Consider the following 27,931-nt stretch of genomic DNA (forward strand, 5'->3'; position numbering starts at 1 on the left):
TTTTTTAAAGAAACAGGGTCTCACTATGTTGTTGCCCAGGCTGGACTGGAACTCCTGGGCTCAAGCGATCCTCCCACCTCAGCCTCCCGAGTAGACCCTTAATATCATTTTACACCCTCTCAAGAACCGTAGGGAATCTACAGAGTGAGGCTTATGAGAACTCTTGGTTTGATTTCTATTATGTCTGTTTTCGAATAGAAAAATTTATGTGGCTGTATTTGTTTCCTAGGGCAGCCTTAAAAATGAACACAAATTTGTCGGCTTCAAAGAACAAAAATTTGTTCTCTCATAGTTCTGGAGGCTAGAAGTCCAAAATCAAGGTGTTGGCAGGTTGATTCCTTCTGGAGACTCTGAGGAGGAATCCATCTCTTGCATTTTTCGTGGTTTTTGGTGGCTGCCAGCAATCCTTGGTTGATAGACACATTGTTCCAGTCTCTGCCTCCATTTTTACATGACCTTCTCTTCTGCGTGTTCTCTGCTTCTTATAAGAACACTTACCCTTGGACTTTGGGCCTGCCAGTGTAACCCAGGATGATCTCATCTCAAGATTCTTAATTACAATTGCAAAGATGCTTTTTCCAAATAAGGTCACATTCACAGGTCCTGCATGGACATGTCTTTGGGGGAGGCACCATTCAACCCAACAGTGGCCATGTTGGCTCCTTTGTCATTCCTGGCCAGATTCTTTGCAAATGCTTGGCATTGCTGGTAAGGGAGACAGGATGAGAGAATGAGGTCTGTGTTTCATCATGCAAGCTGTGTTAGCAGAGAAAAATGCAAAACATAATCATTTGACAGTCATTAAATGCCAGCATTTTTCTCTTTGATGGAATTGTTTTGTTTTTAGGTATTAATGTCTGAAAATATTTTCCTGTATTCCCAAGTCCCAAAGTCTTCCTCAACTCACTTTCTAAGGAGGTGAAGAGAATATGACAAGATACTATTTTGCCTTAGCCCCAAATACCTGATCTTGAGTAAATCAGTCGTATACTGTGTTTTTCTAGACAGAAAAAAGATAATTTTACTTCATCACTTCCCAGATAGGAAGTGACTCTTTCTTACAGAGTTTTAATCTTCCTCTAGTTTAACATATACATAGTTTTATATTGTAAAATGCATAAATCTGTGGATTTAAAAAATGCACAGTTAAAGCTGGACATGGTGGTACATACCTGTAGTTCCAGCTACTCAGGAGGCTGAGGTGGGAGGATTGCTTGAGCCCAGGAGTTTGAGAACAGCCTGGGCAATATAGCAAGACCCTGTCTCTAAAATGAAAAGAGAAAAATCACAAAAACCCCATAGTTAATACAGGCTTGTGGTAGTAATACTTAAGTAATACAGAAAGTAAAAACTGAAAACTCCTTTCTTCTCCCCCCATTAAGTTTGGTGCAAATTTTTCTGAACTCTCTTTTACGGATTGTGTGGTATTTAGGCACCGTACTGAGCCGATAATATTAGATAACATAAAGCAAAGTGAATATATTGTCTTACCTACTTGTCTTGAGGGTAGTAAATAGCCTTTAATTCCATTGCAGCAGCATTTTCATGTTTTTAATATTTGGGCTTTTCTAGGTTCCTAGGTTCAGCGTGGAGATAGTTTATTATCATATATAAGGAAAAGTACCATTGTTCCTATGTCCTTTCTCCTAAAGATTCTAAAATCTTTTTATATATTTCTCTTTGCAGATTTAACCCGGAGACTGAGTTCACTATAGAAACACCCACAGTTGTATCAATGATTGGGGAAAGATAGTGGCAGCAGGCAAAGGAAAAACCCGCTCTCACATACTAAGAAAATGAGTATGCTAAAGCCAAGTGGGCTTAAGCCCCCCACCAAGATCCTTAAGCCTGGAAGCACAGCTTTGAAGACACCTACGACGGGTAATGCTTTGTTTTTCCTTAACAGCAAATACTCCTGTATGACTTCAATTTGAAATTTTTATTTTAAAGATGACTTTATAAAAATTAATATTGAAACTATTTGAAAAAGTTTTACTTGAGACAGAATTTTATATGTGGAAATCTCACCGAAGGGTTACTTTTTTGTAGTTATCTTCTTTATTTAGTTGATTTAGTATAAGGTGCTTAAATAGTTGTCAAGTCACTTCAGTGTTTGGTCCTTAAAATGTTAAAGTATTTCTTTAGATTTCTTCCCTATATGTCTTCCTGAACTCCTTAGTGCCTTTCTTCTTGGGTTTGGGATATGTACAGATAACAAAAGCTGACCTGCCTTAAAAGATTTTACTGCACTAATTGACCTGAAGTTGGCCACTGGCATCAAGGGAGTGGGAAGGACAATGGCTTACACAAGGTCGACAAGGGAGACTGTCCCCAAACATTTTATAGATGAACCAGTGCCCTTTATTATCTTTGGCAATCTGTTCCTCATCTGTTCTCCACCTCTTCCTCTGCCTCCATTTCAATTTCCATCCCATAATGATCACCCCAGATTTTTAATAAGAAACAGGTGGGAGGGCATCTGATGCTTGCTTTTATGATCTTTTTTAATGTGATTTATGTACTATTAGATATGTTCTCAGTCATTCCAGGTGGTCAGGTGCCCACCATAATCTATTAAGTCCAACATTGTTTCTTCGTGTTCTTTTATAAAGACATTCGTGGGCCCTCCACGAAAGCAGGGATCTTTGTGTTTGGTTTTTTGCTGTTTTGCACCCACACACCTAAAACATTGCCTGACACATAACAACAGGAGCTCAGTATTTGTTGACTGAATGGAGATCCCAAGTTATTTACATTTCATGTATCAGGATGAAACAGGATTCTTATCAAAGAGAACATAAAACATCTTAGATGAAGGGAAAGCTTTATGGATAAAACAAAGGACTGCCAAGAAATAATTTGTCTCAGAAGTATTTATTCTTGGGGAAATCAGTCATAACTGGCACTCCTGTTCTCCTTCCCTCAAAGCCTTTCCTCTTTTTAAGACCCCTTCAAACGCAAACCCTTCCATGAAGCCTTCCACTGTTGTACTCATCCTGTTTTAGAATTTTCATTTTCACTTTGACCATTATTCATGCATATCCCTTAGTATATAATAGTAATATATATGTGTATATAATATGGTATATAAATAAGTCTTTGAGTCCAGGGATCACGAGTAATTCCACTTGGTTTCCCCAACACTACTTAGCATACACTAGACTTTTTTTTTTTTTAAGCGTAAAGCAGCTTATCAATACTAAAACTTAAATGCTCCAAAAGAAATATTCAAGGAATTAAGGGCAATTTTATGAATTGTTTTTCAGAAATTCATGCTTACAGCACCTTGTGAAGAGGAGCTGTGATGTATAAAAAAGCTAGAATAGATTGTAAAAATGACTGGGCTGGCCTGTGTCATTGGCAGGTTATTACCCGTTCTATCTGAGAACATCCTCTAAAAAATAAAACAAAAATCCTCCACAAATAGAAACCCCAAAGTCTCCCGTTCTGTGTTGGGTAAAGGGGTGTTAGGCACCGACTCTAGGCCAGCCAGACCACTCTGGGTGTCTCATTCTCTGTCAGTCAAGCCTCGTGTCATATGTCACCTCCTCTGGGAGGCCTTCCCTCACCGATCTTTCCAAGGCAGTCTCCTCCACAGCACTGAGACTACCTGAAGTTACCTGGAGTGTAACTTCACTGTGTGTCTGTCTCCTCACCTCTAGGCTTTGATCCTGTGAGAGCACAGGCTGTGCTGTCTTGCTTTGTCCCCTGGTGTAGAATAGCACCTGTAACTAGTCCTGGAGCAGTAGGAACTCAGTAATCATGTGCAGAATGAATAAATACATTATTTCATTTAATCCTCATTTAAAAAACCCTCAAGAGAGATATTACTATCCCCTTCTAGATGAAGAAATTAAACTCAGGGAGGTCGTGTAACATCCTAAGATCACAATATGCCTAGCAAAGTGGTAGTGTCATTGAGAATGTGGGTTTTGCCAACTCACACTAAATAATTAATGCTTGTTGGATGACTGCATGAATGAATTTCCAGTGTAAATATTACATTTCTGGCAAAATATAACTACTGTCTTTACCACAGGGTAGAGATTGCACAAATTTGTGTTGCCTTACCAGGGCGTTTGGCAGGTGCTGTCCTTTTTCTTTGCTGTGGTTTCCACCTCGGCTGTCAGAGGAGTGGGGTTTATTTGATGGTCCTGCAGTAATGATGACAGGGGCTGCAGCACTGAATCCCCTCCTTCATCAAGCCTAATTGCAAACCTCTGTGGTCAAATGGTCCTAGTTTTTATCAGCATTAATTGACTAATATTGGAATAGAGCTCATATCAATGGATTGAATGGGTATACGCACGGTCGGGGGTGGAGTAAATAATGAAATTGTACCTATATTATTGAATATAGGTCTTGGTAAAGGACTAATTTTTTTCTTGCTTTGGCTTCTTCTAATCTTAATTGCAAATAAGGAATAAACCTCACCCACCAGCTTCACTGACTTTAGCAGCATTAAACGTGGTAGTCATGGATCAAGCACTCTGCCTCCTTGCTTAAAAAAAAAAAAAAAAAAACCTAAAACTCAGAACACGTCTATAAGAGCAGTTGGCTACACCTGTGGGCTGTTGGCTTTCTCTAGTTTATTTTCCTTTACGTTAGAGGTTTTCTGCTTAAATGTGAAATTGAATCGTTTCTGATCTTTCTTCTGTTTTCAGTTGCGGTTCCAGTAGAAAAAACAATATCCAGTGAAAAAGCATCAAGCGCTCCATCCGCTGAGGCTCAAGAGGAATTTGTGGATGACTTTCGAGTTGGGGAGCGAGTTTGGGTGAATGGGAATAAGCCTGGATTTATCCAGTTTCTTGGAGAAACCCAGTTTGCACCAGGCCAGTGGGCTGGGATTGTTTTAGATGAACCTATTGGCAAGAATGATGGCTCAGTGGCAGGAGTTCGATATTTCCAGTGTGAACCTTTAAAGGGCATATTTACCCGACCGTCAAAGTTAACAAGGAAGGTGCAAGCAGAAGACGAAGCTAACGGCCTGCAGACGACTCAGGCTTCCAGAGCTACTTCTCCTTTGTCCACGTCTGCAGCCAGCATGGTGTCCTCCTCCCTGGCCACCCCCTCCAATATTCCCCATAAACCATCCCAGCCAGCAGCAAAGGAACCTTCAACTACGTCTCAGATCAGCAACCTTACAAAAACTGCCAGTGAATCTATCTCCAACCTTTCAGAGGCTGGCTCAATCAAGAAAGGAGAAAGAGAGCTCAAAATTGGAGACAGAGTATTGGTGAGTGGAGAAATGTGCTAAGGTCATTGTGTTGAACTGAGATATAACCATCAATGAGTGGTTGAAATATACACATGGGAACTCCTTGGCTCAGAGTCTGTTCTGGAGGGATGACTACTCATTTATAGAGAAGTCAATGAGCTTTTCTAGTTCAGTTTATGTGTAAATATGCAACAAATTAGAAACTGGCTATGTAGTTTGTGTATAGTATTAGCATGAGCGTAGATTTGCTGTAATCTACTCTAGTTTTGTCTACCAGTTTAGCCAAAAGAGAAGAATATTGAGTTTATAACTTGTAAATATTAAAGTAACCTTACTTGACAAAGCAAGATCAAAAGTACAGTTAGATGTGTTTATAAAAATTTGATTTTTTTTCCTTCTGGTTTTTAGTTTTTGCTTTAAGGATAGTGCGTGGGTGGATACGAGATGGTGCTTTCTTAAATGTCTTGGAAAACCCAAGATGTCAGAGGATGTTATTTCAGAATTTCTGGGCCTTTTAAATGATCAGATTTAGATCTAGGGAGAAGAGAGAAATGTACAGTAGTTTCTGTTTTACTAATAAGCAGGAAACACAAGGTATAAGGTCTATATGTTGTACATTCTAGAACCTCTGAATTTATAACGTAATGATTGATTTTTTTTATTAAAAGAGGGACAGTGTAACATAGTGCTAAGAACCCAAACTGAGTCCTAGCTTTGCCTTTGTGACCTCAGTAAAATGTTTAACTTCTAGTTTCCTAATCTGTAAAAGTGAGGTTAATAATAATACTAACCTCATTGCTTTGTTTTGAGGATTAAATTAGATAATGCATATAAAATTCTTAGTGCCTGGTACACAGTAAACACTCAAGAAATAATAGCTATTTTACTCATTTTTAGAACTAAAGTACCATTTTAATGAATGTGTGTATGTGTATGTGTATGTGTGTGTGTATATATATATATATATTTTTTTTTTCCCCTAGAGACAAGGTCTTGCTGTGTTGCCCAGGCTGTACTCAAACTCTTGGGCTCAAGTGAACCTCCCACCTTAGCCTCCTCAGTAGCTGGGACTGTAGGCATATGCCACAATGCCTGGCTTTTGGTGAATATTTAACATTTCACTCCTTTTTTTTTTTTTTTTTTTTTTAAGAGAGTCTCCCGGCCCAACCTTCTGACCTCATTCCCTTCTCATCCCCCTTTCTCAGTCCACTCCAACTACACTGGCCTCTTGCTGTTTCTAAACAACCCAGGTTCATTCCCACTTCAGGATTTGTTTCTTTTGCCTGGAATGTTCTGCCCCCAGCTCTTCTCATGACTGCTGCCTTGTAGTTGTTCAAGTCATGGTTTAAATGTCACCACCTTGGGGATCCTTTCCTTGGCCACCCCAACTAAAGACACCGTCTGCAGCACTATCACACTACCCTATTGTATTTTGTTCATAGCACTCTTCACTATTTGAAATCATCTTTTATTTATTTACTTATTTTCCATTTCTTTCTGACCAGAATTTAAGCTCCGTGAGAGCACAGAAACTTCCTGTCTTATTTGCTATCACATTCCCAGCACTTGGACAGTGCCTGACACATTGTAGGAACTCATTAAATATTTCTGAGAAAATCAGGGTTTCGAATTCAGTCGTCACATTATATCCTCAAAGGAGAGGAGTACAATTGTACAGTAAGACACCCAGAGGTAGAATGAGGACCAGTGAAGATTTTACCTTTCTGTAGGAGAGGTCCCCCAGTGGAGCTGCTGAAGCTGGACTGGCTCCTTGTGGTAGTGTGAAGCACCTGTGTGGATTCGTTCCCAGGTGTTATGTTTTAAGTGAGGGCTAAATTTGTATTTGGCAAATACCCGTTAACCACATTTACTTTTCGTTCATTCATTCATTTATTTATTTATTTTTGAGACAGGGTCTCACTCTGTCACCCGGGCTAGAGTACAGTGGTGAGATCATAGCTCACTGCAACCTCAAACGCCTGGGCTCAAGCGATCAATCCTCCTGCCTCAGCCTCCCAAGTAGCTGGGACTACAGGCATGCGCTACCATGCCCGGCTAATTTTTTCTATATATTTTTAGTTGTCCGATTAATTTCTTTCCATTTTTAGTAGAGACGGTGTCTCGCTCTTGCTCAGGCTGGTCTCGAACTCCTGAGCTCAAACAATCCGCCTGCCTTGGCCTCCCAGAGAGCTAGGATTACAGGCGTGAGCCACCGCGCCCGGCCTATTTTTTATGTTTTTATAAGAGTTTATAGGAAGGTATTTGTCTTTGTGCCCACACATTTTGTAGAAATCTCTTGAAGCAATTACCATTTTTTTTTTTTACAGGAATTATTTGTCTGAATTTCTCTTTCCCCCAGTGGCCAACACTGTATTCTGTTTATCTTTGTATTCCAAGGGCCTAAACACTCAAGAAATATATATCGAATGAATGAGAATTTTAAAATCTGAGGTTTGCTAAAGCATGAAAATAGTAGCTAGATTTTCCTTTAGTTGAATTTCTAGTTTAAATTAATTTTGTCTCCAGTAGTGATTTCTACTTCTGTTTTAGATGAATCAGTGTTAAGAGTTACATGCTCGTATTCTGAGAGTAAAGAGAATGAAGTGTAGTTATTTGTGTTTGCCGTGGGAACATATGCTTTTGTTTTTTGTTTCAGTGTTGAAAATGTTTTTGCTTAATAATTTTAATATCTGTCTCTAGAACATAGATTTCTTAGATATGATTTGAAAATAGTGGCTTATATTTAATGTAAATGCACGTACTAGAATGTTCTGTGTTCTCTGGAACACATGGGAAGTAAAACCTAACCTTATAAAGTCATATTGAAATGCTTAAAAATTTTTTTTGACTATAGAATGATTACGTAGAAAAGTATTTGAGTGTTGAGTGATTTTAGGACTTCAGGTGACTTTCTATCTCTGTTGAAGATACTTCAAATAATCACTGATCTTTTACAGGAAAAGGGAAAGTATATTGTCTGTTTTATGAGTCAAAAGTTCCAAATTTAATGGGAGAAAAAGTATAAGAAAACTTCCCATTCTAGGAACTAGTAATGGGAACTAGTAACGTATTTCAAACAAAAGTTGTGGCATGCTATATTTTTTTCTCATGGTATATGTATATTACATTACCTGCATTTAGAGAAATGGTTGCTAATCTGTTGTGATTATTTTTTATAAAGCTGATCTGAATGAAGCCTGTGGTTTGCTTGGAAAATTACTGACCACAGCCTGTTAAATGCCTCTTGGAAAAACAATTGTCATGACAGTAACTTAGACTCACCCCCAAAGAATTCAACAGATTATCCAAAGAGATTGCATCATCTTTAACTAATGCGCTGGTTCTACTCACGTGTTGTTGGTTGTACTGCTGCTCTGAATGCTGTGGTGTGAGAGGAAGGAGGACACTGAAGCCAGTTTTATATAGGTGACTGCTTCTAGATTCCATGAATACCAACAAGAGTACTGACGAGTCAAATATGCCAAATCTAGAGCTAGTACTCTTGTTAGCACGGGCACACTAGCCGCTAACATACGACATGCTCTTGCACTGTCTCTCAGAACTGTGCTGAGCAATTTTATGTGGATTATCCTCACAATAAATTATCCCTGTTTTACTAATGAGGAAACTGAGATTTAGAAGGTAAATAAAAAACTCGACCAGTTAATAGAGTTGGCATTTGAATTTGTCCAGCTTTAGAGCCCATGCTCTTCATTAGCATATTTCTTCCTTTGCTTGCTTCAGAGACATCAAATCCATCCTCAGCCACGGGATGGATATCCTCGTTCTTTTACTTGGTTTACATAGAAGTTTTTTTCTATGGAGGCCCCACCTGAGAAAGTGACCTTTCATTTATTCTGCAAATGTTTGTGGAGTGCCTGCTCTGTGCTCTGCTGACATTGCAGGTGGCACTAATGAACACAGCAGGGTGCCCACCCATCCTCTACCTCCAGCCTTCCTTTTTGTTTTCCTTTAATGATTTAAGGGTTCTATTTTTATACCAAATATTTATTTTGAAGCAGGAAAATTCCTCTGGAGTTATAGAGCATTTTTCTAAGAAAGGGACTAATTAATTAGTGGCAGCCTTAATGACTTCATGCTACATAGGCTGTTTCATTATTGGAATATATCAGGTATTGAATCACTCTGGTAATATAACTTACTGAGGTAACTTTGCCAGTCTTCCTTCAAGAAAACTCTAGAAGAGCTGAAGAGAAGGTAAAGCAAAGAATCTGCCGGTAGAAATGATGGAATGGAACTTAATTATTAATATTAGTTGGCACCACAAAGGACGAAGCTGTGGAATTATGTTGATCGCTTCATTTTAACCTCCTCCTCTTCCAGGTCGGTGGCACTAAAGCTGGTGTAGTCCGGTTTCTCGGGGAGACAGACTTTGCCAAGGGAGAGTGGTGTGGTGTGGAGTTAGATGAACCTCTTGGGAAGAATGATGGTGCCGTTGCTGGAACAAGGTTTGTTTAGAATTGCGCAACATCTTGTCTCTTACACGTGAATATGCTGAAGCAGATGTCACCACATGTGTATAATAAAATGGAAATGAGTGTTTTAAAGGGCTGCATGTTTCTTTTTCTTTCTTTCTTTCTTTCTTTCTTTTTTTTTTTTTTTAAGAGACAGGGTCTCTCCGTTGCCCAGGCTGGAATACAGTGGCCCGATCATAGCTCACTGCAGCCTCAAACTCCTTGACTCAGGCGCACCTCTTGCTTTAGCCTTCCAAGTAGCTGGGACTACAGGTGCATACCACCACACCTGACTGATTCCTTTATTTTTGTAGAGACAGGGTCTTGCTATACTACTCAGGCTGGTCTCAAACTCCTGGGCTCAAGTGATCCTCGCACCTCAGCTTCCCAGAGTGCTGGGATTACAGGCATGAGTGAGTGACCGCACCTGGCCAGAACTGCACTTTATTTCCTAAAACCACTCTACTGATTTTTCCCCCACTAGAATTTTAGAGCTTTTTTTTTTTTTTTGACTGTCTCTTTAGTATGATATGTGCAGTATATCTGAGTAGATTCTGAACAAGAATTCAGTTTATTTTCCAAAATAGAAAGGAAGTGTTATGTTATCCTTCTGGCTTCTCTCCCTTTTGATAGCAGTCAACCTCTGAAAGAGCACCTGGGCATCTAGGATGAGGATAGGGTATCCAGGGGTGTAACTACCTTTGTTAGAAAAAGAACTTTAAAATGTGTCTTCATATCTGATAAGAATTCCATCCTGTGACTGGCAAGCCAACCAGCCAACCTCTTCCATTTTAAGGACAACCCCATTGTCGCCTCCCAGACACAGGATGATGCAAATGAACACAAGATGAATTTCCCACACTTTTCAAAATGTTTTGAAGGCTTTGGGCACAGGTGTGGTATATGATGCATTAGTTAGTAGTAATATGCAGTATATTAATGCATCACTTGGTTATTAAAGTGTTCTAGTTAACATTTATAAAACATACACAAATTGATTATAAGCATATGGGCTTTACCAACAAATGCGATAATAATGATTTACGGAGATAAAAATCTACTGGTGCTGCAGTGATTATGAAGCCATCCCTTCTTAATATTAAAACATTGTAATTCTTGAGAGTCATAAGATGCCATTGTCAGTCTCATAACTGACATCGCTAGCTAATATTTCTCTGTGCCACTTCAGTGGATCTGCCAGAGTTAGGTGTTTGTCTGATTTCTTTTTCCCTTTGTTTGGCTTGGTTTTATGACATGGGATCAGGATATTGCTGAACTCCTCTGCTGTATGTTTATCAAATGGTAGAAATACTTATTCCCTCTGCACAGACCCTCAGCAACAAATGAGCAATCCGACTCTGCTTATCATACTGTTGTTAGTGTGTTTTCTGAAACATCATTGAGGTTATTTATCAGCCTCCATGCACGTGAATGGTCCGTGCTGGTGCATAGCCCCAGCTTGGCGGTCAAGTTCCCTCCCAACAAACCAGTCGCAGGTTGGAAGAGCCTTTGGTTATAGTTGTTATTTCTTGTAATTCAGTTGGTTTTTCTTATACTCTTATTGTTCTCTAAAGGTATTTTCAATGTCAACCCAAATATGGCTTATTTGCTCCTGTACACAAAGTGACCAAGATTGGCTTCCCTTCCACTACGCCAGCCAAAGCCAAGGCCGCCGCAGTGAGGCGAGTGATGGCCACCACACCTGCCAGCATGAAGCGAAGCCCTTCCGCCTCCTCCCTCAGCTCCATGAGCTCGGTGGCCTCCTCTGTGAGCAGCAAGCCCAGCCGGACAGGACTAGTAAGCTGCCCTTTCCTCATTACCTGCCTCCACTTCCCAGGCGTGACAAATGCCCGCTGTCAGCACACCTGCTTTGCTTGTCCTTGTGCTAAATGTTGCTCCTAGCTTGCTGTGAAAGTTCTTGCAAGTATGTTTTGAAAAATAGAACTCCAGCAAGAATACAATTTTTGAAATAGGGAAGGGATTTTAATGGACCTTTTCAGAGTTTTAAAGGCTGAAATATGTACCAGTTCTTGGTGAATCTGTAGTAACTACTGGTTAGCCTAACATATGGGATGAATTCTTTTCTCTGAAATTATTTTAGGCCAAAAATGACAGGAAAATTGGAGGGATCCCTTTCCTCAAATACCTTTGACTTCAAACAATTTTAGGAACTAAAGTATTTTGAGTAAAGGTATGTTCTTAGAATGTTGTATTAATACAGTCTCACCTACTGAAAGCAGCTGATGTGTGGAGCATTCCTGACTTGGGCCATTGGACACAAAAAGAAACTTCTTTTAATTTTATTTTTTAAAATTTTTTAAATTGACAAATAATAATTGTACATATTCATGGGATACACAGTGATGTTTCCATGCATATAATATGTAACGATCGGATCAGGGTAACCAGCATATCCATCATGTCAAACATTTATCATTTCTTTGTGGTGGGAAGAAGGGAACTTCTGGAACTGGAGGATACGAGGAAAAGCCGTGTTTTGTTTCTTCTTTTTATCTCCACTGGTCCCTCTTCTGTTCTCCCTCTTTTTCCCATTTAGAGCAGTAAAAATAGAATCATCAGAATTAAAATAGGCAACTCCTTATTCTGTTTGTTAATGGGGTATTTTATTAGGGTCAAAAGCCCTGTCCTTAAGTTTATTTACGTGATATGAGGCAGATGCTGTTTAAATTAGAATCGGCAGCATAAGATTCTACTCCAGACTGAATACAGATCTCTGCTTTGTGATGGTGAATGGCAGCCAGGAGTCAGAATGTTCAGTGGTGTGGTGGGGTAGTAGGGTGGTCAGCCCTTGGTCTCATTCTGCCTGCTCTTCCATTGTCCGGCAGGGAAAGGAACACAGGGTGGTGGGACCTTTCAGTGGGGGTTGTGCTCTTCTGCCAGCCAGCGGATTTTCTTTTCCTTATATTCAGGTAAAATAAATACCGCCCAGACTTTTTCAGTTTGCATGTGAAAAGAAAGTCTGCACCTTCAACAGCAAAATTACTTTTATGAGAAAAATGTGACAAGAACAATGAAACAGAGGTGAAAAAATCCAAACTCCTTTTTTTGGACAAAGCCTTGTTCAGAGTGGGTCAGCAAGCTTTAGTATTGACATCCTGTCTACTTTGCTATTCTAGGAACAATTCCATGGAAGTGTCTACTCCAGATTAGGAATTCTTTCTTGAGTAATTTTTATCACCTTGTAATTACAAGTGTCCATTTCTTTGGGAAATACCAAGCTCTCCCTGCTCCCACCGAGCTCTCCTCTTACTTTTCAGACCAGTTCTGATTCCTCATAGCTCACCTCTTTCAATCAAGAAAATGGACAAGAGATGAGTCTCCTTGCCTTGTGAGACTGCTTATTTTTATGTGTCTTTATTGTGGGGTAACTACAGTTTCTAAACCAAAAATCACTATAAAAGAATACAACAAGGACATAGAAGAAATAGAATTGAATGTGTGATTTCAGTTATATTGCTCAGAGATGTATTTCTGTCCCAGAAAAACATAACTTGAAAGAAAAAATATTTTTTATTCATTCTTCAGTAATCACAGTGACTTAACTGTTACAGTATGTATGCTCCTGTTGGGCACTGCACATCTCATCAAACCTTGCAGTCATATTTGTCACCGCCAGCCTCATTTCCTGTGCCACACTGACTTTCGCACAGTACTTTTTGTCACAGCAGTAGCCAAAGCCCAACTTTGTGAAGACATGATGATATTGAGAGGAATGTAGTACAATCTAATATTGAATTGCCTCGAACTGGTAGTTTGCTTGGTGTCCAACAGATAGATGTTCCTGTGTTTCCCTTGAAATTTTTTTTTTTTTTTAGATAGAGTCTCACTCTGTTGCCCGGGCTAGAGTGCCGTGGCGTCAGCCCAGCTCACAGCAACCTCAAACTCCTGGGCTCAAGCGATCCTCCTGCCTCAGTCTCCCCAGTAGCTGGGACTATAGGCATGTGCCACCATGCCTGGCTGATTTTTTTTCCTATATGTTTTTCATTGTCCAGCTAATTTCTTTCTATTTTTTTTTTTTAGTAGCGACGAGGTCTCGCTCTTGCTCAGGCTGGTCTCAAACTCCTGAGCTCAAACGATCCTCCTGCCTCGGCCTCCCAGAGTGCTGGGATTACAGGCGTGAGCCACCGCGCCCAGCCTCTCTTGAAATTTTAAAACATCCCACAGTCCCTGTGAGTCTGGTGCTTCACCCTGGGGCATCTCTGCACAGGGTGTGGGACCCTCACATCTAATGTATTCAGGAAGAAATGTTAGTAAGAGAAAGTATAATTTAACCATATAATGAAATTGAGAAGTAAGGGTCAAATGGTTAGAAGAAGAGTTTCCCCCAAATACGTTTAAATAATTAAAGAAATTTCACTAAATAAGATAGCAAAGGGCAATTTGGGTTTGATTGGATTCTTTCCATCTCATAGTTACCAAATTGCCAAATCTTTAATTGATGAGAGATCCTCACTGTAAGTCTGTGTCCTGTGCATCCTGCCGCGAGGGCTCAGAGACACTAAGAGAAGAGCCTTCAGGTGCCGAGTGGAGCTTTGGTTGCGGAAGGCGAAGCAAAGGCTGAGGTGATCCGGAGCCAGCAGTGGCCAAGTAAACAGCCTTGGGCAGCACTTGCCAAGGGATGAGGCCATCACTTACCTACCTCCCAGCCTCCGGAGCCTTGCTTGGAAGAACTTTATTCAGCTTTTGTCCAGTTACCTGTTAACGTTTAACAGACAGTGGTTTTTCTCTGCCTTTTTACGTGATTGTTAGCCTCAAGGTGGTGGGGTTGGGTGTGTGCAGCAAAGATGAATGGATGAGGAACTGCACACACTGTTTCTGCACTGCCCTGACCCCCGTCCCTGTCTCTGCTTCCCTTCCTCGTTTTCCCCTCTCCTCCCTCTCCTCTCTCCATTTTTTTCTCTCTCCTTTCACCTTCCTCCTTACTTCTTTCTCCACAGTTTCTCTCTCCTCATTTTCTTCCTTTCTTTCGTGTGTGTTTGTACATGTGCACACTCACTCATTCACACACACTTCTGAAGGCAGATACAGTTTTCCTCTCAATCTTTATAAATCTCTGTGATGATTGGGGTTCAGGCCCTGAAGCTGGATTCCTAGGTGAGATCTTCGATGCCTTTAATTTTGAAAGAAAGATGGAGAAAATCCTGACAAAGCTCCAGCTATTTAATCAATTGCAGGAAAGTTTGCTACTCCAAGGGCTAATACTTCATTACTTAATGGTATTTAGAAGCTTAGAAAGCTTTAAAAAAGTCTCAAACTCAAGTGTAGGGATCAAAAGATTGGCCAAAATGTCATAACAAGAAGATAACTATTAAGCTCAGGCTGAAATGGAGTGTAGAGAAACTTGTTAAATGGGTTCTGTGGAATTTTTCTAGATTGCTACGTGGCCCTGTCAGCTGAGCTCAGGGTACTTAGGATTTGAGCCACTTACTCTCCTTCTGAACACCTTCCTGATTGATCTGTGACCTCTTACATTGATGTGTTCTTTGTGAGATTTACAGGCAGAAGGAACACACTGTCTTGTTTTTTTGATGAAAAGCCTTTCCTAATCCGTGCAAGCCTGCGAGCTGGAGCAGCTCTTGCTTTGCTGAGGAGGTGCCCACCATGCATGCAGCGCTACGTCCCTGCTTCCCTGACTGCACCATCGCCCTTCACTTCTTTAACTTTCCTTTGCAGTTGACTGAAACCTCCTCCCGTTACGCCAGGAAGATCTCCGGCACCACTGCCCTCCAGGAGGCCCTGAAGGAGAAGCAGCAGCACATTGAGCAGCTGCTGGCAGAACGGGATCTAGAGAGGGCGGAGGTGGCCAAGGCCACGAGCCACGTGGGGGAGATAGAGCAGGAGCTAGCTCTGGCCCGGGACGGACACGACCAGGTGAAGTCTGGTGCTGACCTTGTTGTGGAGATGGTGATGGTTTCTAAATTGAGTGAGGAAGCCCAGGGGCATGCCTGGTGCTTGGTGCCAAGGAGCTAGTCTGGAGAGCACTGGGAATGAGTGTACATTTCTTTTCTGAGCTTGTTTGAAAGCTGTGACCTGGGGCACCTGTTTCCATCATCATACAAATGAAGTGTTGTTCTTCTCGATTCTACCTTAGTCTTTGGTCTTTACGTCCAGGTCTTTCGGCCTGTCTGTGTTAGGCCAGCTTGTTTCTTAGGACCTTACCAGTGATTACAACTCCTGTTTGTAGATTATACTTTGTTTCAGCTTCAAAAAAGATGAGAATTGTTGTAACATTGCCCTCTGTTGCTTTAATGGTGTGGTTTTTCATCATCTAGCTTCCAGGAAAGCTCCCGAGAGTAACCCATTAAAATAGAAAGCATTTTAATGTGACAAGGTTTTAGGACAATGCCCGCCCATCATGGTAACAGTTACCTGTAGCTCTTTGGAGGTATCCCTGGGCCCATATCCAGGTCAGAAAGAGGCCACTCACTGACATCCTTTCCTTCCCCAGCATGTCCTGGAATTGGAGGCCAAGATGGACCAGCTGCGAACAATGGTGGAAGCTGCTGACAGGGAGAAGGTGGAGCTTCTCAACCAACTTGAAGAGGAGAAAAGGTGACCCCAAACTGTTCCAGGGTGCAAGTGTGGCTTTTTCCTTTTAAATGATCTTAGGAAAAAATTTCCTATTAAACTTATTGGTGTCAACCCTTAGAACCAAAGCAATGATTATGTGTTCAGCAGAAATTTAACTCTTCATACTGTGTGAAGAGGGCTTGCTTTGATTTGACTTTTTTCAGCAAGTTTGGAATCATTAAACATGGCCTGATTAATTTAACAGTAAATGCCAAACGTCCTCTTGAGGATAGCTTAGTATCGTGGAGGTAATCCCAACCTAGGTTTTACATGGAGCCATTCCTAGGGAAAGGATATTCTAGGCCAAAGTTACCGAGTATTTATGAAATTGTATCATGTCTGGTGGGTAATAATAAGGTCCCTGTCCTTGAGAAACTCAGTACCTTATTAGTAAAATAAAATTCTCACATGTGAAACAATTCAAGAATTATCAGTATGAGATCAAATGCTAAATGGTATGAGAGAAGTCAAGTTTGGTTCTTATAAAAGGAAGTTTCTCAAGGCTGTGAACAAATAAGATCTCTAAAAAAGTCTGCATGGAAACCAGACATCTCTGGGTTATAGAAGTTTGTCCTCTGTTGGATTTAATGCCGTCTTCTGTCATTTCTGAGGACAGCAACTTAATTCAGTGATAATCTAGTATTACTATGTGCTTGGGACAGTCATAAGCAGTGTTGTATTGAGCCAGCACAGTGAGGATACAATACTGTCTCTTACCAAGAACGTTACTTTCTCACTGGAGAGAGACATGAGAAATTCTCCTTGCATTTAAAAAAATAGCTGCAGGTAAATGAGAAACTGTGATAGACCTTTCTAGACCCTTCTGAATGCCATGGCACCCTTCCATTTGCCTCTGTTCTTAAATTGGCTCTTTGCAGATGGCCAAGCAGTAGACAAATCTCCCAGCTCTCACGTGAGCTTGAGGCCTTTAACCTATGATGATATTTCTTATTTAACTCACTAGGATTCTTTATTCTGAATTTTGCTAGAAGTGCTGGTGAGTTTGAAGGGTTTTGTTTTGTTTTACTTCACATGTAGGTTATGAACTTTGTCCACCTTTCCTTCCTTCTCTTAAAGGTTCACAGTGTGGTTGTTACCTGGAATTTGTAAATCCTCAGAATGTCATTATATTTAATTGACTTTGTGATGGCATTGATTGAAACCCACACCCAATATCAGAGATTTTAGAATGCGAGAAAAACGTGCATTTAGAATCAAAGAAATAGGATCTTTGATTGCTTCTCCCCCAAATCATTCACAGCCCTGTGCTCCCAGGGGCCTGTGTGTAAGAAGCCTGCCAACCTCACCCTAAAATATCTGATGTGGGGTGATACAAGGAGATTTGTTTTCTCTGCTAATCTCCCCTATGTTCTTTTATTGGAAAGTAGAAATTCTAGACTTGAAATCTCAAAACTATTTCTGTGGTGATCATTTTCTTTTCACTTGTCTTACCTTGATTAGATCCACAGTGGTGTCTGTGACCAAGAGAACCAGTTGATTTTTCTAAACTCTTACCTCATGGCTTCTGGAATTAGTACCTGGATAAAACTTTGGCATTTCCTAAATGATTAGAGTACAGATATTAGATTTATAAATCGGAGGCCTAAAGATGCTTTAAAAAATTTTCCATATCTCTAAGGCATTTTTTTCCTACCATCTGCTGAATTCACCGGGATATTGATTACAGATTATTTTTTGGCGGGGGAGGGGGTATGGTGCGGGGTAAGGAAATAATTACTTTCTTAAGTGCTTTGTTTTGGTTTTATTCCACAGGAAGGTTGAGGACCTTCAGTTCCGGGTTGAAGAAGAGTCAATTACCAAAGGCGATCTTGAGGTAAAATGTCCTCCAGCTCTCTAAAGCTTTATGGGTACCAGTATTCAGTAACATGGGTGAAATAATGTGCCAACTGACACGTGTGGCCAGAACACTCAACTGAGGGAATGGCAGGAACCCCACCCTCTCTGGCCACGCTGGGTTGTGGGTGTGGCTTTACAGTGATGATGCCAGCCCTTGGGCCTGTGACTGTGGTGTCCCACGTCCTGTGGCCAAGGAAAATTCTCACTACTCTTCTCATGCTTCAAAATTCAAAACCATGAGTTAGATTTAATCATGTCATAAATCTGGCAGTGCGTCCTCAATTGAAAGCAGTCCTAAGTGAGACTATATATGTTCCTCTGATTATTAACAATGGCATTTTAAAGAGCATTTTTTATTTCATCATCATAATCTGTAACAAAGCTCTTTGCTTTTCAGTTGAGCCGCATAGATTCTTTTATAACCATATAAAAGGAACAAATTATAGTTTCTCATAGTTAATTTTTTAAAAAAGTAATTACCAGAGCAAAAAACAAGAGCAATTTATATTTCAACTTCTTTTACTTCCATGGCATGTTTAAAGTTCATAGATTTTGCTTTAGTGTCAGGTTTCTCGTCTCTTCTTAACAATTATTCATATTAGTTTTTTAATTAGACACAATTAAATGGTTTTGTTGGTTTCAAGCCATTGCTAGATGTACGATTAAAATATAAATTAATGTTTTAAAATTTTTCAGATTTTTGGTTCTTTAGTAAAAATTGCACTTGTCTGTGCATTTCCCCAAATATACATTTTTTGCTGCCATTACAATTTTAGAGTCTGTTGGCTGCCCACACCATGTCCTTCCAAACAGGAACTCTGATTTCTTTGGAAATGAACATCTTTACAGTCTTTACAAGGAGTAAGGGGAACATTTTCTGACTTCTTATTTTGTAGGGCCCAGAATGTAATGGTTCATTAACAATTTAATAGATACCTTCTTCACTCATTTCACATGCAGTCACAATCCTTTAGTTGACTTTTGTGTTGTTCTCATCCATTTACAAACACCCAAAGTCTCATTAGAAGTTTCATATCATCATCTAATTCATATGAAATACAGCCTGTGGTGTTTGGGGAGGGCCAAGTTAAAATATTTACATCAGCACTAGGCTAGCAGAGTCTGTCTGATAAACTTACTTGAAATTAATCAAATAAAGTTATCTTGAAACCCTAACACATAGTGAAACCTTAGTTAAATCTCTTTTTTGTTGTTGTTTAATTTTTTTATTTTTTTACTGATAGCAAAAGAGCCAGATTTCTGAAGATCCTGAGAATGTAAGAGGGCACTTAACTGTGTGGATATTTCCCCTGTTAACACAGATTGATTACAGATTAAAATGCTTATTGATACACTCAAATACTAACGGCATAATCTGACCTTGGGACATTGACCTTAATATTTCTCTGCATGTGGCTTTCAAAGCAATCACATTTGTATCCTGAAGAAATTGTATGTAATGACTAAGCTCTGTAAATTGATTTGTTTAATGAATAGGCCAATGTTTGCTTTATAAAGACTTTTACCAAAACGGAAAAAGAAGTTTTTTTGTCAGGAGGCCTGGCCTTCTTCACCTAATTCGTAATGTCTTCTAATTTTGGAATTATTCCAAAAGAGAAAATAGCTGACTGAGGCATAAAACATACTGGATGCAGAGTGGTAGGAAATCTGGGGAGGTTTCTCAGGCTGCTGGTTGTACTTCCCACGAGAGAAAAGGCAATTGTGAGACTCCCGGCTCTGACTGGCTGCCTTTCCCGTGCGCGACCCCTGCTGGCCAGCGCTCGCCAGTGCTGCTGACACGACGTTCAAACTGCCGTGTGCTGATAAGAGTATTTTCCCTGGTTTGTGAAACTGGAGGTAGACGTTGTTCAGTGAAGACACTGTGTGTTTTTAAATTTATTATTATTGAAGTGAGATTTTTCTAGTAGCAGCGCCACTAGGCGTGTAAGTGTTTTCTTTATCTTCCTCCCTCTGATTAAGATCAGACACCCAATACGAATCTTCCCCAAGTGGCCTCCAGAGCACTGCTGCTCAGCATACCCTGCCAGCTGTGATGCTGGTTGAAAAGAACCTGACATCTTTTTGCTTTGATTTACTACCACGAAAGAATGACATTAAAACAAAGAACTCCTTTTCTTCCTACCACCTCCTGGCAGCTGAAATAGACAACTCAAGACTGGACTTTTTGAAAGGCCTTCATTCTGAAGGGTTCCTTTCTGTGAAGCTACTTCAGTGATCTGGGTCTCTCCTCTCCTTCCAAAACAGGCTCGCGCTGCAGCCGGTGTCAGTCTGCATGGGATCTCCCTCCTGCCTCTCTTGTGCGCTTCTTGCAAAGCCTCCGCTTTCCTTCTCGGTCCCCTGTCCCAGGACTTTCCTCTTGGGATACTCTGTGTCTTATTTAAGAAAGAAATAATTTTAAAAGGAGAGTTGTCCTGTTTGGTGTCACATTTTTACTGTGTGCTGTGGCCTGGAAGTGGATCACTAGCTCCCTTGCTGCTAACTGATGAGACGCACTGTAGAGCCCAGATAAATTGTGTATGTACCCATCAGTAAGAAGGCATTAGCTGTGCTCGTCTGGAATATCTCTGAATGGAGAGGAGGTCACATTAAATGTATATTTACTTTTCATCGGGAAGTAGTGACCGTTCACCCAGAAGACACTTAACAGTGTCAAGAGAAGAAAGGTTCTGTTACCTTTTGCCTTTTCCTATCACTGTATTTTTTGGGTTTCAGTTCCTGAGGTTGTGACCTCGATATGTAGATCTGGATTAGATTCTTCTTTTGTAAAAGCAGATAAAATCGAACAACTTCTGTATAAGGCACATACGGACCAAGGGGACTATCCAGACAATTAGGTTTTGAATTTTATCTCATTATTTTCATGGAATGTAAAGAGCTGAGACAGATGAAGAAGTTTTAAGAAATTTTTTCATTCATGTTTTAAATGTCCCTTGATGGTTTCTGTTTACCTGGTTCACAAGCAAAGTGACTTCTTGAATGCATTGCAGTTCCCTGAGTACCACTAGAGTGAGTGAAGATGTTTATAACCTTTATTTTTACATTCCACCTTCTACTCAAGTTCTGTACTACTTTGTTCACTTTGTTTAGAGTCTGTTGTCATTTTTTCATTGCCCATAATTGTCCAGACTGATAGGTCATTTAGAACCACAAAATATTTAAATTAATACAAGTAACTAGCAGCTGCTGAGAGCTGCCCTGTCAATAGTTTTGTCATTCTGATAGCTGATAACCTCTTGGCTAGGAGAGGTGGGTGGGGGGAAAGGTACATTTGGATCCCTAGATTATTTCAGATTGGTTAAGATTCTGCCGCACTTAGACCTCTTAGAACGAGATTGCCCTCTGGGTTCCTCATCAGGTGACACCTGGGGACGTGGTGATGAGGCGTGCAGAGTATCTGTGAGATCTTGGAGGCTCTGGTCACGTTAGGATCCCACCAGCTCTTTGTGCGTGAGTTCACTCATGCCTTTGTGTTGAGTCACCATTTCTCAGCTTTCTTCCCTCCGAGCTGATAAAAATGACTTCATCTAGGGATAAAAATAATAAGCCCCTTACCAGCTTGAGCTAAACTTTTCTCCTGCTCCGAGCCTCTTAATTGGTCTGCTTCAGAGATGGGGGCTGTGGAGGATAATTATTACTGAATTTTCTCTTTGTAATTTCGATTCCTTTCTTCCCCGCTGAAGACGAATAGCTTTTGGGAAATCCACTGTTGGGAGGAAATTAGAGTTTCCACGGCTCCCGACCTGTCATACGTGAGAATGCTGCTGAGAATCTGACTCACACCCTTCCCAACCATTTCTGGAAAGGCCCCTGGTGTGATTTCCTAGGCTCTAGTTTCTGGATTCCCTTTATTAGGGTTATTACTTGACCCTTTTTCATGTTAAATTATGTGCCAAAATGCAAGGATCTGCTCTAAGGACTTAGAGGACACTTCAAGGTTTGCGACATTATCTCTTTCATGTTTAAGTGATAGTGAGGACCGTTCTGAGGGTTAATCTACTTTTTGAAGCCATCGAGTCAGTTACATACACATTAATGTCAAGTAGCCATCGTGGGGAGGAGGGAAAGTGATAGTTTAGAGGGATATTAACTTTTCTAATTTGTGCTGATAAACTTCACTTATCAATGTAACTTATATTTGGCTGCACGCGTCTGACACTTCATCTTGCCTCATGCGTTTTCCATTTTTTGTTTCCGAAGAGACCAGCTCATGTCCCGTGCCCACCACCACCCTTTTGTCCATAGTGCTCATCCTCACCCAGCCTCCTCATCTCATTCCATCCTCTCCCCTTCTCCATCACCCTTTTTGTTCATCCTTTGGCGGAAGGTACTGGTGGCTCAGCCTGCATGCCGCGCTCTCTCCTTTCGTGCTGGCATGTCATGGTGGCACTGTTGTGTTCTCTTCCTCTTCCTTTTTACTAACAGACGCAGACCAAACTGGAGCATGCCCGCATTAAGGAGCTTGAACAGAGCCTGCTCTTTGAAAAGACCAAAGCTGACAAACTCCAGAGGGAGTTAGAAGACACTAGGGTAATGGTTTTCACTATTTCATGAAGCAGACCCATGCGTGTGAGTGTGGACACCGCGGGTGACGTACATGGTGGCTGGCCTGAGCCTTGACCCAGTGGTTCAACTGAGTTTGGTCTTGGTACTATTCAGATGTTCTTGAGCTTACGCTGATGGGTAGGCACAGGTATTTTATATCAAATCTATTGTCAAAAGTAAAAACTTACTCCTTTGGTTAACTCAACCAAAATTGTATCAGAAACTTTACACCCATAAAAACTAATGGGTATAACTGTATTTGAAGTTCTTTGTATTAATACCTTGAAATACATTTCTCTAGTTTGCCACAAGCAGTCAATTGTCCTCTTGTTCTCATATTCCTAGTTGTTGGATTTTTTTCAATAATTTTTTTTATTTCGTTAATACTTTAGCTCTCTTTTCCTGCCTCTTCCCTGGCCTTGTGGGGGAAGGAGATGGAAACGCTGGCTCTTTTTAATGAGAGTTAAGGACTTTTACTCCAGTTATCTTTTTTTCTTGATAGCCGATCTCTCTTTGCACCTCCCTCCTTTCTGTTACCCAGGAGGTTAAAATCTAGTAGTCAGGAAGGAAACGTGTGTTGGGAACAGAATGGCTTCTTACTGTCTCCAGCTTACTGTGTTTGGCCTTTGGAGCCAGTGCATCAGTCATGCTTTAGTTTATTTATATATTAAAGCACCTATATAGTGCTAACTTTGTGCCAGGCACGATTCTAAGTGCTTTGCAAGTAGCATTCAGTCTCACCACAACCATAGAAGATAGGGAGTATTATTGTTTCCATTTTACAGACAAGAACACTAAAGCACAGAGAGGGGAAATAATTTGCCTGAGGTCACACAGCTAATGATAATAGTGGAGGCAGAATTTGCATCAGGGCCATTTGGTTCCAGAGTGTTTGCTCTTAACCAGCACAGAATGGAGTCTGTCTATTATGGAAGTAGTTTTATGCTAAAAGATTTAAGAAATAATCAGAGTCATACACATATAAAAATATATATTCATGTATACCTTTAAATCATGAATTTGTCTGTCAATAGCTAAATTGCCCAGATTCTTACCTTTAAAATTCTAAAATTACCCTGTCCCTGATCAAATTTGATATCCTGATTTTTTTTGAATTATTAGTATTTATAGAAATTTTTATACAATGAGAAATCATTGATCTAAAAATCTAGGCAATTGAGTAATTTTCCTTCTCTATGTCATAAGTTTTTATTTTTTAAGATGAAAGAAAATATTCTCAGCCTCAACACTAAAGATTTCTCCTGTGTATTTGATAAGAAAAAAAAAAAATAAAATGGTAATTTGGTGCTGTTTCTTTGTTACCTGAGAGCGGAAGAACTGACCTGAGAAATAAAAGGGACTAATGAGAGTGAGTTCCTTTGGTGTGACTGGCTGTTGAAGTAAGGATATATATATTTTTTACTTCTGAACTCCTCTCCCGTATCTTTATTTTGTCAGCAAACGACAACGATGCCTTCTTTGCGCTCTGGGTAAGAAGGCATCTGTTTACAGCATGGTTTATCCAAATATTTCAGATGAAAGCTTACATATTTCCATAACAAAGTGTGTCTTCCATTGATCCTCACTCTTGGTTTGCCAAGCGTGAAAATAACCAACGACCCACATAAGTTTCATATCACCTACGTTACTTTTTAGGAAGCACTTTAGAATTCCTTTTTGCCAATAAATCCAGTTTACAAACAGTGTGCCTGGTGCTGTAGAGGTATTAGAAGGAATAAGAAATGATTCCTGACTTAATTTATGGTCTCACACTGGTGGGAGAGGCAGACACATAGGTAGTTTCCACCAAGGGCAGACTTTGGAAAATAAAACAAAAAAATAGAAGTGCTATACTTTATATGAAAATACCATATAAAGTGTAATCACATTATTATTTACATTTCATTATTTTTCATTTGGCTGTTAATTGTAACTAAGAACTATTGCCCTGTTGGATTTAATTTATTGATGCTAAAGACTTTGCAGCCCTGGGGTTTATTAATATTTCGTACCTTATTTTGAGGTAACAAATTCTTGGATTCTTCTCTCCCCAGAAAACTGTATGTAAATGAATTAACATCTTTAACCTGGAGCATGTCTAATCTCGAAGGGACAGCAATTATGTCAACTCTGAAATTTTTAATGACTAGATTATGCAGTTTAGGAGACCCAAGTGCTTTCTTGTCCTCTTCTCTTGAGGATGTTTTAGTCTTTGTAGGTATTATAGCCCGTAGGTGGGCAGAGGAAATGGAAGAAACATATCCGTTATTTTCTGTCCCAATAAAGGCAGTGTGGGAGAGGAGTGTTGAATTCAGAGTTTTGATCCTTACAATTTGGGACTCAGTGCTGTTTTTAAATTATTTATGTTCCCTTCTATTTCCCAGGTTAGTCAAATAATTTTTATGCCTGAAGCTACCATTTTCTACATATTCTGTTCACTAAACTGACTGCCTACCAGGTAGCAGAGGGAAATAATTTTCTAAGAATGAAGAGACACAGGTTAAGAAAGTGTTTTTCCTAGCCCTGAAGCGTTTATTCAAAAAGAGCAGATTCCTGGGTACTACCTGAGAGCTCAAATAGAATCAAAATATGTGGGAGTAGCTAGAAACTTGCATTTTAGACATGCATTCCAGGTGATTCATGTGCATAGTAACGTCTGAGAACCACTGGGTTAGGGGAACAAGATGTGTACATCCAAATGCTGATAGAATTATAAAATCCAAAAGGGAGCCTCAGTGTAAGATTCTTATGTATAATTGCAGGTAAGTAATCATTCTTACTTTGTCTTTTTTAAAAAAGGTTAGTAAGTTAATTCTTCATTATCCATTTGATAATGGAGGCTTTATAGGTGATGTATTTGAAACATTTGATAGGTAATTTTAGATCTCTTATACCAGTGCTATCCAGTAGATGCGTAATGCAAGCTACATGTCTACAACTTACGATTTTCTGGAACCCGCATTAACTAACTTAGTAAGTTATAGGTGAAATTAATAATATATTTTATGTAAACGGATATGTCCAAAATCTTATTTTATCATACAATCAATATAGAAACAAGATGACTTCTGTTCATTTTTTCTAAGTCTTCAAAATCTGATGTGTATTTTACACTTAACAGCACATCTCACTTCAGATGAGCCACATTTCAAGTGCTCGGTAGTCCTATGTGGCTAGTAGCGGCTGTGGCAGCACAGTCTGTAAGATCAGCGCCATCAGATGGATAAACATTTATGCATCCTGGATGAAGTGGGGTAGAAAAAACTGGCAAAATAAGGAAGATTCTTTCTGTCGGGAGAACTTTGAAAGTTACTGTTTCTGTTGACTTACCAATTAATGGACACTTCCTTGATTTAAGCTTCATTAGAGGAAAAAGAAGTATTTTGGGGGTGAGTTAAACTCAATATTGATTTTAGATTCCTTTAGTGTCTCAAAATGGTAGAAGTTTGCTGAAGATTATAATTTTGAATTGGAGCTACCAAAATTGGGCTTAAGCCATTATCACAATTAGAGATACAGTAACCTGTAATCATTTGCAACGGCTTGACTGCTGCCTGAGATGAGATAGTTATTAAATATCTTCAGGGTTAAGGAAAAGCATCAGTAATTTATTATTTAAATAATCTTTTTTTTTTTCTGGACTGCTGTTAATAGGTGGCTACAGTATCAGAAAAGTCACGTATAATGGAACTAGAGAAAGACCTAGCATTGAGAGTACAGGAAGTAGCTGAGCTCCGAAGAAGGCTAGAGTCCAATAAACCTGCTGGGGATGTGGATATGTCGCTTTCCCTCTTGCAGGAGATAAGCTCTTTGCAAGAAAAGTTAGAAGTCACCCATACTGACCACCGGAGAGAAATAACTTCTCTGAAAGAATATTTTGGAGCCCAGGAAGAAACTCATCAGAAGGAGATAAAGGCACTTAATACTGCCATGGAGAAACTTTCCAAAGAAAACGAGTCATTGAAAAGCAAGCTTGATCATGCCAACAAAGAGAATTCAGATGTGATAGCTCTGTGGAAGTCCAAGCTGGAGACGGCCATTGCATCCCACCAGCAGGCGATGGAAGAGCTGAAGGTGTCCTTTAGCAAAGGGGTTGGAATGGAGGCAGCAGAATTTGCTGAGTTAAAAACGCAAATAGAGAAAGTAAGACTAGATTACCAGCATGAAATAGAAAATTTGCAGAATCAACAAGACTCTGAACGGTCTGCCCATGCTAAAGAGATAGAAGCCCTAAGGGCTAAACTGATGAAAGTCATTAAAGAAAAGGAGAACAGTCTGGAAGCCATCAAGTCGAAACTGGACAAAGCGGAAGACCAGCATCTAGTAGAAATGGAAGACACATTAAACAAATTACAGGAAGCTGAAATAAAGGTAAAGGAACTAGAGGTACTGCAAGCCAAATGCAATGAACAAACCAAGGTTATTGATAATTTTACATCACAGCTCAAGGCTACCGAAGAAAAGCTCTTGGATCTTGATGCACTTCGGAAAGCCAGTTCCGAAGGTAAATCGGAAATCGAGAAACTTAGACAGCAGCTTGAGGCAGCTGAGAAACAGATTAAAAATTTAGAGATTGAAAAGAATGCTGAAAGTGGCAAGGTTTGTATTGACATCCTCCATCTTTTTTTTTTTTTCTTTTCCATTTGTTTTCCTTATTTCGCATTTATGTTACTTTCGAGTTCAGGTAATTCATCTTCCAAATTCCTGATTCAATTAAAACAAATTGCTTGATGCTCCCAGTTGAGTATAGTATAGTATTAATATCTTCTGAGTATCTCTTGAGTGTGGTTTCATCTGAGGAGATTAGAGAAAAGTATGGCTCAGCCATGTAAATTCATTTTGGTTGCCTACTATCTGGGTACCTTCTCTGTTACTTTACCCTGGGCTATGCCAAGATTTCTTGTTTAAGCTTAGTTCCAGTCTGCAATCTCTGCTTATAATAGCTCCCTAAGACAACGGTGTTAAGGTAAATGAGTGAATGGATAAGATGGAAACTTACAAGATTATGTCCTCCTTTCCTGCCCACATACAGTCACGTGCTGCATGACAGACCCGCATGTATTATACGATGGTGGTCCCATGAGATTATATTATTGTGTTTTTACTGTAGGCTTTCTAGTTTAGATACAAAAATACATACCATTGTGTTACAGGTGCCTACAGTATTCAATATGGTAACATGCTGTACAGTTTGTGGCCCAGGAGCAATAGACCACACCATGTAGCC

General features: G+C 39.9%; 1 protein-coding gene across 8 annotated transcripts in view; it reads left to right on the forward strand.

The window, feature by feature from the left end:
* Positions 1 to 27,931, forward strand: part of CLIP1 (CAP-GLY domain containing linker protein 1) — a 133,194-nt gene that overhangs the window by 56,633 nt on the left and 48,630 nt on the right. For 3 of the 8 annotated variants that reach the window (XM_012663504.1, XM_012663507.1, XM_012663505.1), the window contains exons 2-11: positions 1,687 to 1,881; positions 4,665 to 5,236; positions 9,563 to 9,687; positions 11,268 to 11,490; positions 15,388 to 15,585; positions 16,163 to 16,266; positions 18,058 to 18,118; positions 19,386 to 19,418; positions 22,585 to 22,689; positions 26,359 to 27,303. In XM_012663504.1, the coding sequence (XP_012518958.1) occupies positions 1,797 to 1,881; positions 4,665 to 5,236; positions 9,563 to 9,687; positions 11,268 to 11,490; positions 15,388 to 15,585; positions 16,163 to 16,266; positions 18,058 to 18,118; positions 19,386 to 19,418; positions 22,585 to 22,689; positions 26,359 to 27,303 (2,451 nt within the window). In that variant the 5' untranslated portion in view covers positions 1,687 to 1,796. The remainder of the gene's footprint in view (positions 1 to 1,686; positions 1,882 to 4,664; positions 5,237 to 9,562; positions 9,688 to 11,267; positions 11,491 to 15,387; positions 15,586 to 16,162; positions 16,267 to 18,057; positions 18,119 to 19,385; positions 19,419 to 22,584; positions 22,690 to 26,358; positions 27,304 to 27,931) is intronic. The other 5 variants (XM_012663510.1, XM_012663506.1, XM_012663511.1 and 2 more) reach the window with 5 other exon arrangements.

This window comes from Propithecus coquereli, unplaced genomic scaffold (genome assembly GCF_000956105.1).
Source record: "Propithecus coquereli isolate 6110/MARCELLA unplaced genomic scaffold, Pcoq_1.0 Scaffold81, whole genome shotgun sequence".
Taxonomy (NCBI): domain Eukaryota; kingdom Metazoa; phylum Chordata; class Mammalia; order Primates; family Indriidae; genus Propithecus; species Propithecus coquereli.